Source organism: Talpa europaea (assembly GCF_964194135.1).
Source record: "Talpa europaea genome assembly, chromosome: 14".
Classification (NCBI taxonomy): domain Eukaryota; kingdom Metazoa; phylum Chordata; class Mammalia; order Eulipotyphla; family Talpidae; genus Talpa; species Talpa europaea.
In genome coordinates, this window is record NC_140082.1 from 16,888,278 (window position 1) to 16,905,315 (window position 17,038).

The 17,038-nt window shown below is 38.4% G+C and overlaps 1 protein-coding gene across 2 annotated transcripts in view; it reads left to right on the top strand.

The window, feature by feature from the left end:
- Positions 1 to 17,038, top strand: part of PITPNB (phosphatidylinositol transfer protein beta) — a gene marked incomplete at both ends in the record, with an annotated part of 61,077 nt that overhangs the window by 29,755 nt on the left and 14,284 nt on the right. For both annotated transcript variants that reach the window (XM_084253483.1, XM_084253484.1), the window contains one exon: positions 12,056 to 12,133. In XM_084253483.1, coding sequence (XP_084109609.1) covers positions 12,056 to 12,133 — 78 coding nt within the window. The remainder of the gene's footprint in view (positions 1 to 12,055; positions 12,134 to 17,038) is intronic.

Sequence of the window (17,038 nt, forward strand, 5' to 3'; positions counted from 1 at the left end):
ATCAGAGAAACCTTCGTTTTTGGAAGTAATTTGAAAGAAAATGAGCACAGTTTAAAAAAAGAAAAGAAAGAAATTGGAACCACATTTTTAGGTATTTATGGGCAACCAGAAAGGATTGTATCAGTCTTCTTCTATAGTATATACTTCCCCTGTAGTACATACTATGGGACTTTATTAGAATTTTGAAATTTTTTTAAAAGTAGGAATAATGTTTAAGTCAAAATTTTAAAACCCTTAGGTCTAAAAAGAATAGTTTAACATCTGTCTAATTTTTCTAGATATCAGTAGCAAGCAAATGTTAATGATATGAAAATATAAAATTGTTTGAGAGCTATAGTTTTAAAATATAGATCTGTTCCATATTAAAATGCAGTAAACTTAAAGAGGGTATAAATTTTATTTCCCTCATGTTTCAACATGTCAGAGTGTATTTGTGGTGAAAGATTTTTGCCAAATAAGGTACTTCAAAACCAAAAGTTCCCAGTTTTATAACTATGGTGGTATTTCACTGAAGATGGTATTCCTAAAAGGGAGAGGCACAACCTGGAAACTATGGTTCTTGCCGTATTGTGTCTGAGTCACAGATGGGGTGTGCAGGGTATATGCTCTGGTGGATAGGATCCTTCATGGGGACTTCCTGGCAGACTTGGGGGGCTCTTTTAATATGGGTGACCCAGTAAGCTTGTGTTATTAAACTAAAGCACAGATTTCATTCATGCCACTTCTCCTTTTGCCCTTTTTTTTTTTTCCTTTTGCCCTTTTTAACCCCCTCTGCCCCAGTTGTCACATAACCCTCATCCATACCTGCCTATTAGTATAATTGCAATTTCATATTTACGCAGAATCTCCATCCTTTTTTTCCTGTCCCTTTCCCCACTTGCAAATCACTCTTGGGGAGAGATGGGGAAGGTTAACTCATAGTATAGACTCTGCAGGCTGCAGCTCTGATGCCAGCCCTCACATAACCAGACTTCCCTCCATATGATGTGGGTTTTGGACTCTGAATTCTTTGCCCTTCTTCTTTACAGCTGAGCACTTTGGAACAGCCTTTTCAGGCAAGCTCTAGGAACAAAGTGTATCTACTCACTAGTCACCAGTCTTTCCTTTAATCCCTAGGGGACCCAGGCATTTGCAAGTGGGAGGATGAAGCTGCTGATAACACTTATTCTCCCTCATAGTTCCTGGAGTCACTTCTGCTCAGTTCACTCACTCAGCCTTATCCTCCTTATTTGGTCTCCTTTGAGTATATCTCCACTGTGGCTGAGAAGCACACAGTCTTGATTCCCACTTGTGAGCTGGATCTGTACATTGGTCTAGTTCCCTGAACATTCTGAAGAAGAGATTCTTTGGGCGCCCCTGAGACCTTGTAGGGAGCATTGTGGCTAACTCCCAAACTGACTTCTCAAGACCTTAGCTAGGACTCAAGCCAAATCAATCACTTGAACCCCTTTTCCTTCAAGGGGTTCAAGTTACGGAAAAGCAAATTCTTAGACCCTTCACCCTTCAGAATCTGGGCTTCAGCAGCTCTGTCCAGCTCTTCAATATTTGGGAAATGCTCTGTACACTGTGAATGATGAGGATTGTAGAGCGGGAACCCTTGTAGGATTTTGAAAGCAGAAGGCATCTCACTTGAAAGCCATGGTTCAGCAACACTCATTCCAACTTTTATTTCTGCTGTTACAGAATTTTAGCCCAGCGAAGTGCTGTGAGTTTTCTCTAGCCACATAACCAGTGGAAGGGGAGCCAAGACTCAAACATAGAGCTGCTGATATATTTTTGTCTTTCTGGAGCATCTTTTACTCAAATGCTGTTTCATTCTTGGCAATATGTTAAGATAATTCTTCATGTAGCTTAAACAAGGAACCACCTGCTCTACTGTCCATCTTCCCTGGTCTCCCTGGAATACCAATTTTTTTTTTTTTTAATCAGTGATCGCCTCCTTGATTACCCCTGCATAACTACAGAACTCATATTTTGAAATTTACATTTATGCAATAGAATAAAAATATTGGAGGTCCTAAGATGTCTTTTGGTGTGGACACTTGAGACTATCACTCATATTTTCTCATTTATTTATTTAACGATTATTGGAAACTGGTATTTGCTCTGTGTTGGTAAGTTAAGTATAGCCTCAGATAAAGGAAAAATTGTATCTGTCTGAAGAGAGTACAAGATTCCCAATCAGTGAACAATGTTAAAATGTTTCTAAATGGATTGGAGTTGAGTTTTTTCCAACTGTTGCTTGTGTAGGATACCTCTGCCAAAGGGCTTTTTCTCACAACTGAAAAGGCTCCAGGCTATGACCACAGTAGGGGTTCAAAGGCTGATTAGAGCTGGGAGGTTTGGAGCTTGTTGCTTTACTAAAAATAAAGAGCTGCTGCCATTTTAATTGCATTATCAAAAGACAATGGTGGGATTGTTGGGCTCCCACTCAGCTGATGCTGTCCTGGTTTACTCAAGGAGTCCCTGCCCTAGTAAAGACAAAGAGTGTCACCAATAGTGTCTGCATCTGAGAGAAGCTGCTTCCATGTGGGATGTGGATAGGGTGAGCTTCAGTAAACCTGGTGTTAAAGGGAGTGTGAGATTGTTAGCGAAGTGGAGGACTTGAGTGCTCTCAGTGTTCCAGTGTACCAGGAATTTTACAGTATGTATTCATAAAATACTCGTTCAGGTTCTTATTGCCAAAAAATAAAGTACTTGCCTAGAAGTCCTATGATAATCTTTGTAAGATGTGATGTCAATGAAAATGAATTGGGTTTTTAAGTTTTGTGGTTTTTTTAAACTTGTTCTTTCCAGCATTGACCATTTATTTGTTCTTTGGTTATGATCCATTTGCTGTGTTTTGGTAGGCAGAACAGTGGCTCACTACAGTTCAGACCAGATGCACATTAAGCTGTACCTGCTCTCTGAAATTGTGGTTGCCTTTGAAAATGAACAAATAAGACTTGACTTTACATGCATTTAGATGTTTTCATTTTGAATGTGCCATTCCATCATTTGAATGTTGAAAAATCCGACACTTTCTAATTGTTTTAAACTTTGAAAATGGATGTTTTAAAGTTGCTGATTTTTTTAAAGATACTTTTCATAAGTGTCATCCTTTAAAAGCTGATGAAACTTGACTAATGTATTTAGGCATGTAAGTTTTGGTTACACCTTGTGTACTAAGATGTAGTTTAGTACTTGTTTCTTGTGTCTAGGAAGGATTTGGGTATATCTTTTCTTTTGAGCATACATTCTGGGGGACAGTGTCCAGATATATATTTGAATAGATAGTCTTGGCAACATCATTTACTGCATCACACTTAGAAAAAAATTTTAGAATTCTGAAGAAATAAAAGTGATAAAATATGCTTTCTAAATAATCTTACTAGTTTTTTAATTAAAACTGAAATGTAGCTGGAAGCAATTAAGAATTAGATGAGAACATGTGAAATTGTTACTATTTGTCAACCTTTGAGCTACAAAAATGATGTGTTTCTGAACCGTAGGTGAAAGCCTAAAATGGCCAGCGCTGCCCATTGCTCCTGATAGTCTCTCAGACAGCTTTCATTTCATTTGCGACGTTACTTTTCCTCCATCTGTTGCCTCTTACTTCCTAAGAAGGGCTTTCTGCTTCCCAGAACGGTACAGTGGCTACCCAGTTTTGTAGCCCTGAGAAGAGCTTTTGTTTATTAGAAGTCTGTGGCTGAGATCCAGCAAGTTTGAGGAGAGCCTGTAGTTGGCAAATTCTTTGTGATCTTTTTGGTGTGAGCAGACACTTGATCTAGTAGAGTTCCTCTTCCTTTTACCATTAAAATGAAGCTAGACATTCATCTCTGTCTTAAGTTTGTTGATTTACCTCTGGTTATGTGAGAAAGTCCCCAAAACTCTTAACTGAACTATGAGTAATAAAGATGTGAGAATTGTGACCCAGCTCCTAACTTACAATTAAGTTGCCTCTTTGAACTTAGGTGAAAAACAAATTAAGCAGAGGTTTTGAGGTAGCAATGACTTTTTCTTTACCTTTTCTCAAGAAATGCCCACCTTTAAGATCCCCATATAATCTCACCTTTGCTATGCTGTGAAGCAAGCTATTGTCAAGATTCCTTTTGTAGTGAGTTATAAATTTGTCCCCATCCTCAAAGACATTATAAATAAATGTAAGTATGGTTCCTATTAAAAAAATATAAAAATGTTTCCCACTTTGCTGCCTTACATGATCAAGTACTTTCAGAACACTTAAAGATTTGCATCTAGTAGTGAATTTAGAGAATGTCCCATATAGTTCAAGGCATAGTTGGATGGTAGTGCCCTCTTGTGGGAAAACAACATATTGCTTATTTCTTCCTTGCTTAAATCTCAGCAGATTTTTAAATTTCTCTTACAAATCTGCATGTCCAAGTATATTTTGCACAAAATACTTTTTCACTGGAACCCATTATTAACTTTGTGTTTATTTCCAATCTTTCTCTTTTTTTTGTTTATGCATATAAGAACTGGGGTGTAGGCCAGAGGTACAGGAGGTGAGAGGATTCACCAGAGACAGACTGGGGAACAGAACAGGTAGATCTACTGAAATACACTGCTGAGGAGAGCAGTGGGCAAGACAGCAGAAGTCTGCTGCACCATGTGGGTTTGCTCCCCGGCCAGGGATTGAACTCCTGCAGGCAGTGGCTGGTGATAGCTTGATACGGCCTAGACTTAACCCCTTACACCACCAGGAAGACCTTCTCTTCCATGTTTTAAAAGGAAGAAAGGGAGAGTGGTGGTGTTGGTGGGGTGTGAAGTAGAAACTCCAGTTTCTGGGTGAGAAGAAATTTCTCTGGTAGGAGTTAGAAAATGTTTTTTGAGCAGCTAATGGCAGATTTTTAAAAAAATGAAACAACTTCAAATTGAAACTTTAAATGTACTCATTATAAAAGTCCCTTTTCAATAATGGAAACCTTAAGGTTCTCAAGGCTGAGAAGGGAGCAAATATCCTTTCAGGTACTTGAGTCTCATCAAATGCTCAAGTGTAAATCTTCTAATAGTTTTTCAGTGAAGTATCTTGGTTAGCCTAGGTGTCCAGAGAGCCACACCTGAGTCCCAGCTCAGCTGCTTAGCACCTCAGCAAGGGATTTCACTTCCTACACCTTGTGGTGATGGTACCTTTATTCCAAGTTTTGAGGGTTAAATGGGAGAATGAATGTGGTCCTCTACGTATGTAAGTTATTCAAAAATAGGAGGAATAATGTTGATTAATTGGACTTTGCTCTCAATTTTAAAGAAAAAAAAGATGTTTACTTTTTTTCAGCAATTGTTTCCTATTTAGTGTTAGATTAGTGCTGATGGTTAAATGGGGGTCATAGGATTTGGCCGCAACTGTGTCTGAAGGCCAAGTCATGAACCAACATGGACATTTTACTGGAAAGGACTCACACTGAATTTTCATTATGATGCTGCCCTCATCTCCACCCCCTTCCCTCCCCACCCCCCCATGCACATTTTCATTTAAGAGATTTAGTTGCATGATCTACTGTCACTTAAGGAAATAAATACATTTCTCTTTTAACTTTCCTGAACTTACAACTTACGTTTCAGGCATAAGCCAGTTCATTTTTTAAATATATAATGTTGAACAAAAATCACCTTTAACAGAATTGATGAACAAATTCTTTTTCTTTCATTTCCTGAGTTTAAAATATCATCCTTTTTTTAGTGCTATAATAAATCTGTGAGCATAGTAACAATGCTATATTAATAAATATATTGTATATTTGTGCTACACTAGTAGCCCACTTACATAAGAGGAGGGGTGGGGTGTAGCCCACCAGCCCTGGGCTATCGGGAACCCTCAGTTCACCCTCCTAACTCCCACAGGCTGGTTCCTTATGTCCTCACCTGCATATCTGTGGGGGGGGGGGTGCGGGGGGGGGGGAGAATATATTTAGTTTCCCTTTTGTGTATAGTAGGATTTGAGGTCTGTCATTTGAGACTTTTAGTTGTAACTCTTTTTTTAGCTGAATTTCTGCTTTCTATATTCTTCTCTATTTGTAACCTTCTGAAGACTTTTGGGGGTCTGCCTTCATAAACATGATAGTGTTTGCCAGTCTGTGGCTGTGGCCTGGATGATGAGATGAGAAAGACTGGGGGGAGACATTAGCCGCTCTGCTCTGGTCTAGCAGTGCCCTGGGCTGTGGCCACCTTCTTCCCACTCTGTCCCGTACACCCCAGTTCTCTGTAGGGTCTCTGAGATTAGAAAGATCACAAAAAATGTTCTCTTTGGGCGTGTTGTAGGTATGACTGAATTTCTCTGGTCTCAGTGCTGTTGTTTACAAATTCAGGTTTTGGGATTCATTGGTAGAAAGCCAGTAAGGATTAATGAGAGGGCTGAATCAGAGAATATTTTTTAATGCAATTTTGTTCCTCTGAGGTACATTCAGTAACAGAAACTAGGCCAACAAGTTATTGACAATTAGTGGTCCTTTGGGAATCTGCTTTAATGAATAGATAAGAATGATTTGTAATTAGCATAATAATTATATGCAAATGAATGCTTCTGAATTGCTCTAAAACACTTCTGAACTGTTTAAACAGCCCTCCTGAGATCTTGTTACTCTATTAATTTGTGTAGCAAATCTTTTTTTCATAGATCATGCAAAGATAAACTTCAGTCCAGCCTCTGTCCGAATTATTATGAATTCCAAGGTGGTAGGGCCTGAATTAATGAGATTTACTTATACTATATTAATGGTACTCTGTGGGAACCTGAAAGGGTGAGGAGTCATTAGGGAGATATAATTAAAAAGAGGAAAGAAAGCTGCTTATTTGAAAATAACTGTTAAAATGAGTTTTTAAAACAAGTTAGTAAATGTTATTTCTCTATACCTCTGTGAACTTGCTACTGCGAAATTTCATGCAAACTTAACTTTTTTTTTTTTAAATAGAGTTCGCGTTTGCAGTCTGGCTTGAATTTTGGCAACTGTAGTTAGGCACTCTGGTCCATGGCTTTAGGATCCAGGCGTTTCTTGTTTTCTAAGTGCACAACAATGAGCAATACAGGGCCTTGCTAATAATGATATTATGTATCTTTATACTTAATTCAGTCCTCCCTCCCGCATCCTGGCCTTTATTTTTAGGCTGTGATTAGAGGAAATGAGCTTTGCTAAGTTGAGTAGCAATACTCTGTGCATTGTAAACTTAGTGATTATCCTTGAGCTATTTGAATAGACACCTAATTAATCATCTTATGCTAAAGGAAAGCATTTTACAGCGGGGCTGCAGGATCCTAATATCTCTCAAGTTTTTGCATTTACTCGGTAGAATTGTTTGGGGGTGTGGGAGGAGGGTGTTCATCTTTCCTAAGCAGGTGTTAAGGAGTTGCTGGTGCTTGTAATTTAGGCACTCCTTTCCTTAGCTTACACTTAGCCCCACCTGTGGTGACCCTTGCATGCTGCTTTAAACAGTTTCTGGTGTCTGGAGCTCATCTTGAATTTTCCACAAGCTGTCAAGAAACTTCTACCAGCCTCCCCAACTCCCACCCTCCACTCGCTTCCCCATTCATAATCATGAGTTAAATCTGAGCTCAACGACATTTAAGTTGGCTCAGCACAGATATTGTGCTTGCATTTGGGGGACCAGCCACGACGCCAAAAGATTCATGAAGCCGATATTCTTTGTCTTCAAAATGAATCTGGTTTCTGTTGAGAGTTTCTATTGAGAGCTGTAGTGAGTAACAGATGTACACCCAAGAGGTAGTACAACTTTTGTATTCCAGTGACAGAAAACAGTTATTTATAAGAATTTAATGAATGTATTCTGTGGCTCCAGCATGGAGACTCTGTAATCCGTTTATTTACCATATTATATTGTATTTGTTCTCCAAAGGGTGTCTTAACTTTGACTTGCCTCCTTTTTTTTCACTTAAATAGGAGTTTTCAATTAAATAGAGTTGTATTAACCTAATCCGAATCTACCTTATGCTGATACCATTGTGTTTTTCTGTTGTTCGAGCACCAGTATTGGTGGAACGAGCAGTGTCTAGGGACATTACACCTAACTTGATAATGATGGTTTTACTAAGCCCTTATCCTGGCCAGGCCTCTGGGCATTATACAGATAATTAAAATTTGATCATAAAAATTTTTCAACACAATGCACCTTAGCAATAAGATTTGTCTACCTTTAAACATGATTTTAAAACTCATTTTAAAAATACATTTCCTTGGCATAGTGAATTTGCTTTCATTTTTTTCCCAAGGATTACAGAAAGTGCATAGCAAATTCAGCCTTCAGAATACCCAGGAGCTGAAGACTCAAGTAGGCTACAGCTGTCTTCACCCACAGTATTCTAAAAGAACTAATGAGATGAGAAGTCTGCAGCTGGTGGCAAGCACAATAAACCATGAGCCAAGGGCTTCTCTTCATCAGAGCCTCCCCTTTCCCCATGGGATCCCAAAGGAGACAGAATACTAACAAAGCCAGCAGGCTGTCTCATTCCACACTATTGCTCATTTGCAGCTATAATTGGTAGCTGAGGTTGCATTCTGTATGCTGAAACTGTCATACATGAAGGAATATATTTGTTCATTGTGATATGGATATAAGTCGGCCAGTTTTCAAATACAGAAAGACAAAACTAGATATCCCACAATAAAATTGTAGTAAAGAAGATACTGTTCAAAAATTAAATGTTTGTTACAGAAATACAAAACTGAGGTTGTTAAAACTACACCTGCTTCCTGCTTTTTAATATCTTGCTACTTAATTCAGCTGATTAAACATTTACGTATTCAAACTAACATAAAAATGCCCCCAAATTCCTTGGTTTTGACAAGATGCATTATTCTCATCTGTCAAGGGTAAGGTGTTATTGTTAATAATTGGGTTTTGTTACATTTTCAGTATATCTTTAATGTTTGCTGCTTTGTATTCAAGAGAAAAAGGCAGAGGGAAGACTTAGCTTTGGCGATACATGGATATGTATATATAATATTATATGCACACATTTGTGCCTTATAGGAAAATCTACTTTGGTGCCTTGGGTGCCACTGCTTTATCGTGTTTTTGAAATGTGTTTTACTTACCTGGTATCTCTGGACACCCTTTTGCCCTCTTGTATAGGGTTAGTATGAACCCAGGCATGGGCTCAGAAGGCTTGTTTTAAAGTCCTTGATGGTAGATGAGTCTCACTATCTCCTTGCTGAACTTGTTTCCTCAGCTATAAAATGAGGCAGCTTAGATGGTCTTCAGGGTTCAGGTCTCTATAATTCTATGAATTCAGTTTCAGAAAATATCTCAGTAACCACCTGGCGCTAATAATGAAGGCTCAGGACAAAATATATATTAGTTAGGTCCAGGGTAGAAAAGTTCCATGTTCTTCATTGAACCATGTCAAATAGGTATTGGAAATCTCTGAAGTTTCTCCCTGCTGTGGAGGTGGAGTTAGGAAGAGAATTGTCAAAAAGTCCATCTAGTCCATCCACCCACATTTTCCCCTTCACCGATGCCATAATCAAGCTTAAGCCCTTCTGGCCGAATCACTTAATTTACCTGTACGCAAGAATAATTTATACTGGCCGCAATTTGGACTAAGCTCGCTTCTCTTAAATTTGTTATTTCTTGGTGGGTTGATGAACAATCCTTTTTTTCCCTCTGGCCCTACTGATATTTGTGCATACTTGTTTTATGGCTTTTGTTTTTTTCTTTCTCTCAGTACAGGCAAATTTAGTTCTGCAGTCACTATTTCATCAGTTCTAAGATCCTCACCTTTTTCCCCCCTCACATTTTAATATATTCAGGATCAGGATTTCTCTTCCAATTACAGCGTGTTTTATTGACTGAGTGTTTTCCTTTTTAAGGGTACATAAAATAATGGTGCCATCCTCTAATTGACTCTCTCTTTGATTCAGGAAAGTAGTATTTACTATTCAACTCATGCCAGTTTCCATATCATCTCAGATTTTGTAAAACAACAACAACAAAAAATTAAAAAGCAAAAACTGTATCATTATGCCCATGACAAGGTCACACCCCAGTTAGTAAACAGAAAAAAAACTACTTTTCATTCAAATGGATGACTGTTAAACACTACACAGGCCTCTGGACATTATACAGATGATTAAAATATATTCATATAATGCACTTGGAATAAGATTTTTATTTTAATACTCATTTAAAAAGTTACATTTCCTTGGCTGGTATAGGTTGGTTTCACTTCTGACCATGATTCTTCTTTCCCTTCTCTACTGGCAGCTAACTCAGACCCCCTGTGGTTTCAGTGACCTTTTCTTTGTTTGCATCTCCTTTCTCCCAGTTAGGCTATAACTTTCTGGGAGCCAGAACCAGGTGCTGGTTTTCCTTAGCTCCTCAGACCTCCCTGTTAACCTGCCTGTTAACTCTGGTGCACTACCTGTTACATGTCCTTCTTCAGGAAAAGAAGTTCTAGTTCAAGAAATAGACTTCATTAAGGGAAATGATACCAAAAGTGATTATTGGATATAATGTTAAACATTTTCAGCTTTGGAGAAAAGTGAGCCCGATTCTGGGTTTTAATTGCAAAGCCTCTGACCTAGAAGGAAATGGTCTATAGAGGCATGCAGTTTGTTATGTTAGTGGGGTAGGTAATTTCTCACTGTGAATCCTGGTCTTGAAACCACCAAACAGTTGATTTTTCTCAGTCAGCAGTGAAGTTGTTAATTTTTAGGGTGTGACTCTAGCTGTCAAATTCCTTGCCATTGGCTCAGCCCAGTTTGTTGTTCCTGGATAGTGCTGACTGACCTAATGCCTGTGGCCACGCCACACTGAGAATTTCTAAACATAAGGCTTATTGTGGCCCGCTAGGTTTGCTTCTGTAATTTAGCCCATTGTTGGACTTTCTTATAGCGTCTTAGAAGACAACCTTCAGACGTTGAGTTCATGTTCACATATTTACCCAATTACCTTTCTTTAAATTTGTGTTTTCTACCTGAACCTCACATTTTCCTTTCTTTACATTATTTAGTTAGGAATCATTAACATATATGATTTACTGAGTAACTGTTCAGTCTTGGTTGACTGCTACTCAGCTTGCTTTCTTTGACTTGTCGAAGTTTGTATTATATTTGAAGTATGTTCAGTGCTTGCAATGCCCTTATCTCTACAACAATGCTTTTTCATATTTGACTTGTCTGGGCAGTTTTCCCAAAGTATGTGGTCCCTCCCTAAGTACTGTGAAGCACCTCTGTTATTTCTGGCTTAAAAAGGAAGAGGCTCTTCCTTTGTGGTATTTTCAACTGATCAGCAGACTTCTTTTTATTATTACCATTACAACTCTTTTACTTAAATCTGGACTCCAGGTCTTCAAAAGCAATTTTTTTTGTTTCTATGTGTAGATTGTGTGTGTGTGTGTGTGTGTGTGTGTGTGTGATGATTAAAGGACTTTTATAAAGCAATTAGGATTTAAAAGATTTAGTCCTTTCATTTCCCCTATTCTAAAAGGAATAGGATATTAAGAGAATAGAATTTACAAATGATCGAACCTTACATAAAACTTAAATTTTAGGAGCATTTCCCTATGGCATAATATAACTAAGGTAGTTCCATTACAGAGTCATAAATCTCTCCCTCACCTCCTCTAACAATGAAGTGCTAATATGAGTGCAGTCTGTCTTCCATGAGGAAGCCAAGTTATGTACATCCCATGGCTCTGTGAACAAGGGTTTGGAGAGGCTGGCCCGCTAATTGGTGCATATACCACAGACCCAACCATCTGCACAGAGAGGTGGGGCACACCATGGGATCAGCAGTTTTCATCTGTGTTTTCAGTCATAGTAGTTGCTCCCATGTAGGTGTTAGGGTCCATTCTCATTTACGGATATTGTCAAAACTGCAATGGGTGTGTTTTGTTTCTGAAATGCTTAGAAGTATGTCAAAATGCTGAAACTATTGGAAAATGGAAATATCATATAGAAGCATTTTCTAACTTTTATATAAAAGCCAGTAAACCTAATTGGTTTCTGTCATGTGTTTTAGTAGCTGCAAAGAGCTGTTCTGGCAAGGTTTAAGAATTTTCTCTGGTTTTCTTCTCTGCCTCTGACTTTGTTTTGCTTTGCAGGACTACAAAGCTGATGAAGACCCAGCATTATTCCAGTCAGTCAAGACCAAGAGAGGCCCTTTGGGACCCAACTGGAAGGTACTGGATGCTGACCTTTCTGACAGGCAGAGTCTTGGCAGCAGAACACTTGACAGGTCCTGAGTCTGGAAGAGCTGGTGATGTTTAAGTGAAAAATAGAAATGGCTCGAAAATAGTTTTATTTGCGATAAGGACTTACAGCCAGTTGCAGTTGGCCAGCAAGTCTGTGCTGATTAACAAACAGAACATAGCCAGACTGTCATTTTCAGCATAATGCTATTCTGATAACTCTTAAAAGAGACAACTGAGTTAGTCTTTGGAGATTGAAATGTTCTCTTTTGAGACTTAAAGCAGTACAGCAATCCATGTTAAATGAAGGTTTATAGTTTAAATTTAGTCTTAGTAAAAACTAAGGAGTTTTCCGTCACCAAGCTCATGTTCCTAGCTTTTTAATAGTTATGTTTTGGGAACGCAGGACACCAGAGAACAATATTGATAGCAAATATTTATTTTCTGGTAAAAAACACATCCTTACTTGACTCATGGAAGTGAGAAAAGCAAGGTTATGATAATAATTTAAGTAGAGTGTTATACACTCTAAAGAGATCACTGAACTGATTGCCAAGCCCTTAAAAAAGATTTAATATGGTGATGACATAGGTTATTACAACTAACTTGACAAAAGAAGAAGAGTGTAAGATCCAAAACAAGCCAGAGTAGATTTTCCATAAGCAAGATTTTACTTGGTAACCCATCTGTTTATGCTGGAGCCAGTCACAGGTCATTGATACAAGATGTCTAGGTGTTGGCTATAGCTTGCAGATTACTGTAACAACTCCACCAATAACCCATTGAGTGGTTCTCTGTGGGTGTCAAATTGTTTTGTGAACTGTCTTGCATGTCATTTGAAATGAAAATGGGTCTACTTTGTTCTATAAGAAATGGTTCATAATTCCCTTATTTGTGCATTTGTTCTCTGGTTAGAGTTCAGTTCAAGATCTCACAGTTAAATGACCACACTGTAGACTTTTAATACCCAGAAAGTGATGTCACTTAAAAATTAAGGAACAAAATGTGTTCTAAAGTTACTATAGAGGACTAAAATTTCCCTACCCTTTTTCAAATTTCTAGTTGTAAACTTTAGAACTTGCCCTGCATGAGTTCTTAAGAGCCTTTCTTCTTTGAGATTTAACACTGACTTAAAAGAGAGTGCCATGCTAGAAAAGACAGGTGTCTGCTTGTTAATTTGCCACATCTTCTAAAAGACCACCTTGCGTCAATAAGTAATACTCTTTAGCTGATCATACTTTTATAGGCAAGAGAGTCATGAGGTTGAGACTCAGGTAAATTAAATACTGAGTTTTTTTGGTAATTGTTTATTTTCCAAATATAAACTTGAAAAGGCAATGTTACATTACATGGTGGCCTATTATGTTTGGACTCAAATGTTACCTCTAGGAGTTCTTAATCAGTTTTATAAAAGACAACAAAAGTAATTTGACATTAAGACTTTACCTAGGGCCTCCCCGGTGGCGCAGTGGTTGAGCGCTGGGTTGCGAAGCCGCCCGCAGCCTCTGCAGTGCTGGTTCGATCCCTGGCCGCCGGGTGAGGGTCCCACATGGTGCGCAGACCTCTCCTGCCACCTGCTACTCCCCTCAGCAGTGTACTTTGTCACTCTGCCTGCTCTGCTTTCCGCTCTGACTCTGGTGAATTCTCTCACCCTCCGGCACTTTTGACTGTACCCAGTGCTTGTATAAATAAATAAATCTTTAAAAAAAAAAAAAAAAAAGACTTTACCTAGCTACCAACCTTTTAGAACCCTGGAATACTTGTAGTTTTTATTTATGATTTTTTCCTTTGTAACTGACATTGCATTGTCTTTTATTATAACGATTATTTAAAATTCTAGATTAGATTCAGTTTTTAGAAAATGTGAATTTCACATTTTTTCAGGTTGTGTTATACAGCACTCCCCCGCCCCGTGTGTGTGTGTGTGTGTTAACAATAGCTTAGTATTTTTCTAGGAAAATACTAGTTAATAGTGTAACCTTTCTATTCATTTTCCCGTTGGTGGTTAACTTTAGCCAGATGATGGTAGATGCAGATATTCTAGCAAACTGAGTTACTGGTTACCTGAATTTCAGTGAATTACCTTGACCTCAGAAATAAGTAAGATAATTAAGAATAAAAATTAAACTGCTATGAAGGAAAATGGGAATAAGAAGGATAACTGATCATGTAACATACAGAAATATAGGCACCTAAGAACTGACCCAATCTTATCAGTATCTCCTATAACTGTTTAGCAGGCCCCGTTTGTCAAAAACTGTACTCATCCTGGCCCTGAAGGTAGCACTGGGGAAAGATGATAATTGTAGATTCTATACTTCTGAATTATGAGGATAGGGAAGAAATACATGGTTATTAGGACCAAAAGGAAGACTAGAGCTTGTGGTGAACCTACTTATTCATAATTGTATGTAAGGTTGCTCCTCTTTAAGCGCTCCATAGTAGGTGTATAACTGTTTCTGAAGACCTCTCAGGCATTATATCACCCCACCCTTCAGTCTAAAGTACAAATTCCAAAGTTCACTCAAGGCTTTGGAACTTTTCCTTACTTATTTCACAGTGGTGTTTTCCTTCTCTAGTATTGCAGTATTTGCTGATTGTCTGCGCCAGACTGGATAGGGGAAATGAAACTTTTCCTTGATGCCATATGAGGTACTATATAGAGTCAGATTGAATCTTCACAACTTTCCAGTGGTCAAGTACAACTGCTTCATTTTATAGATGAGAAATTTGGCCAGAGAAACATAGATAATAGTTGTAGGAGAAACAGCAGAATATCTGCCATTTCTGTAGCAGATATTCGTGCTAGTCATAGAAATTGTAGGAAGTGCAAAAATAACAGATTCAATCCCATAACTCCTAAGTCATCACTCTGCACCTCTTATGCCCTTGTGCATCATGGCAGTTATATGGCTCTCTGAATTCATGCATTTGCCAGAATTCTTGATTCTTGTTAATATCAGAGGTTCATTTCTAATGGTCCGGGAGTCTGTAGCCCTATAGGAGATCCATTAGAAACCTGTCATGAATTTGTCACAGTTGTAAACATAAATTATGTAACCTAACTGAACCTGTTTGCACATCTCTAAAATGGGTATGTTAATAACTGACTCAGAACATTGCTGAGTTAGTTGATTAATTGAAGTTATTAATGTTACATGTCCAACACAGAGGAAATGCATGATATACGATAGCCCTTAATCATTGTCATCATGATTTTTGTCTTCGAAAATAAAAGGGTTTCTTAAAATCATTTATTTTTAAATGTATTTATATATTTTATATCATTGTTCATTTTTGTACAATATTTGCTTTCTCCTCTCATTTGTAGTCCCTGTAAAAATTCCCACTACCAATTTACCTGTGCACCATCACCATAGTTCCTTGTGCTTTTCCCTCTCCTGAAAATAAAAGGATTTTATTATCTCAAGTCAAATAATAAATATGCTATCTGTTATGACACGTAACACTCCTTTTCTCTAGTATCCAGGGTACTGTTGGTTCCAGGGTACTGTTGGTATTCTGGTTCACCTGTCTTTACCCCCGCTCCCACCCTTCAAGGTTATGTGGTGCTTAATGAGTACAGAGACCACACAATTTAGAGAACCTTTGCTAGCAGGGAACCATGGAGTTGCTAGGGAGTAAGTTTTCCTGTTTTCCACATCTGTTAAGAATACAGACCCTTTTAGCCTCCCCGGTGGCGCAGCGGTTGAGCGCTGGGTTGCGAAGCTGCCCGCAGCCTCTGCAGCGCCGGTTCGATCCCCGGCTGCTCCCAGGCCACCAGAGGAGGGTCCCACATGGCGCGCAGACCTCTCCTGCCGCCCGCTGCTCCCCTCAGCAGTGTGCTTCGGTCCTTCTGCCTGCTCTGCTCCCCGCTCTGGCTCTGGTGAATTCTCTCACCCTCCCGCGCTTCTGACTGTACCCAGTGCATGTATAAACAAAACAAACAAACAAATAAAATAAATAAATAAAGCATGCCTCTAATAAAAAAAAAAAAATGGGATTATAAAAAAAAAGAATACAGACCCTTTTATTGGTTTGTTCTAGCCACTAGTATGATACATACTTTTTTTTAAGAAAAATCTATAAACCCAGATAGGTGGTCCTTAATTGAAAAGAGAATTTCTAAAGGGAATCTTCAAAATCTGAGCACATGAATTATATTTTGTTCTTTAGGGTTTGAACACTCCATTTAGAATCTGTGTGCGTAACCTGAAAAAAGATTTTTGTTTCAGGCCAGATTGTGTTTCTCATGACCGAATGTCTTGCTTCTCTGTAGCACAGTACATGCATGTGTGTGTTTGCATGTGTATATATTGGTTCATTTGGGTTTGGCAGACTTTTTGTGTTTTGTGACATTTTGACTACATATTCCAATGGTTTGTGAAAAGCATTTTGCATGTAGATTCCTTTAGTTTTCCAGTACCCCCCCACCCCAATCTGGTGAGGAGTCATTTAAATAAATTGAAACACCATTGTTAAAGATTATGGTATCATTTTTATCCAATGTTAAAACCTCATTTCTTCATTTAATCCATATACCTCACAAAGACTTAAGCTTCTGTCTACATATATACATTAGTTAATAATTAAACCAGTAAAGGTCTCTGTAGGCGGCTTTGCCAAAGCTTCAGTCCTTAACAGTGCTTGACAGGTCTCTGAAGTCTTTGCCAGTGTTGAACATTGAAGTATAAAGGGACCAGGTCAGATAAAGAAATTGGCCTAGAAACAGTGGTGTGTATATGCTCTTAATCATAAAGGCATATACTTTTTAGCTTCTGTGTTAACTCCAGTCAGAGCAAAAGCCCTGGCAGTTGGAGATTGACCTACAAGCGTAGTTGGTCATACAATTTACAAGCTCAATCATATACTTTATACTCATTTTACAATTCCCAT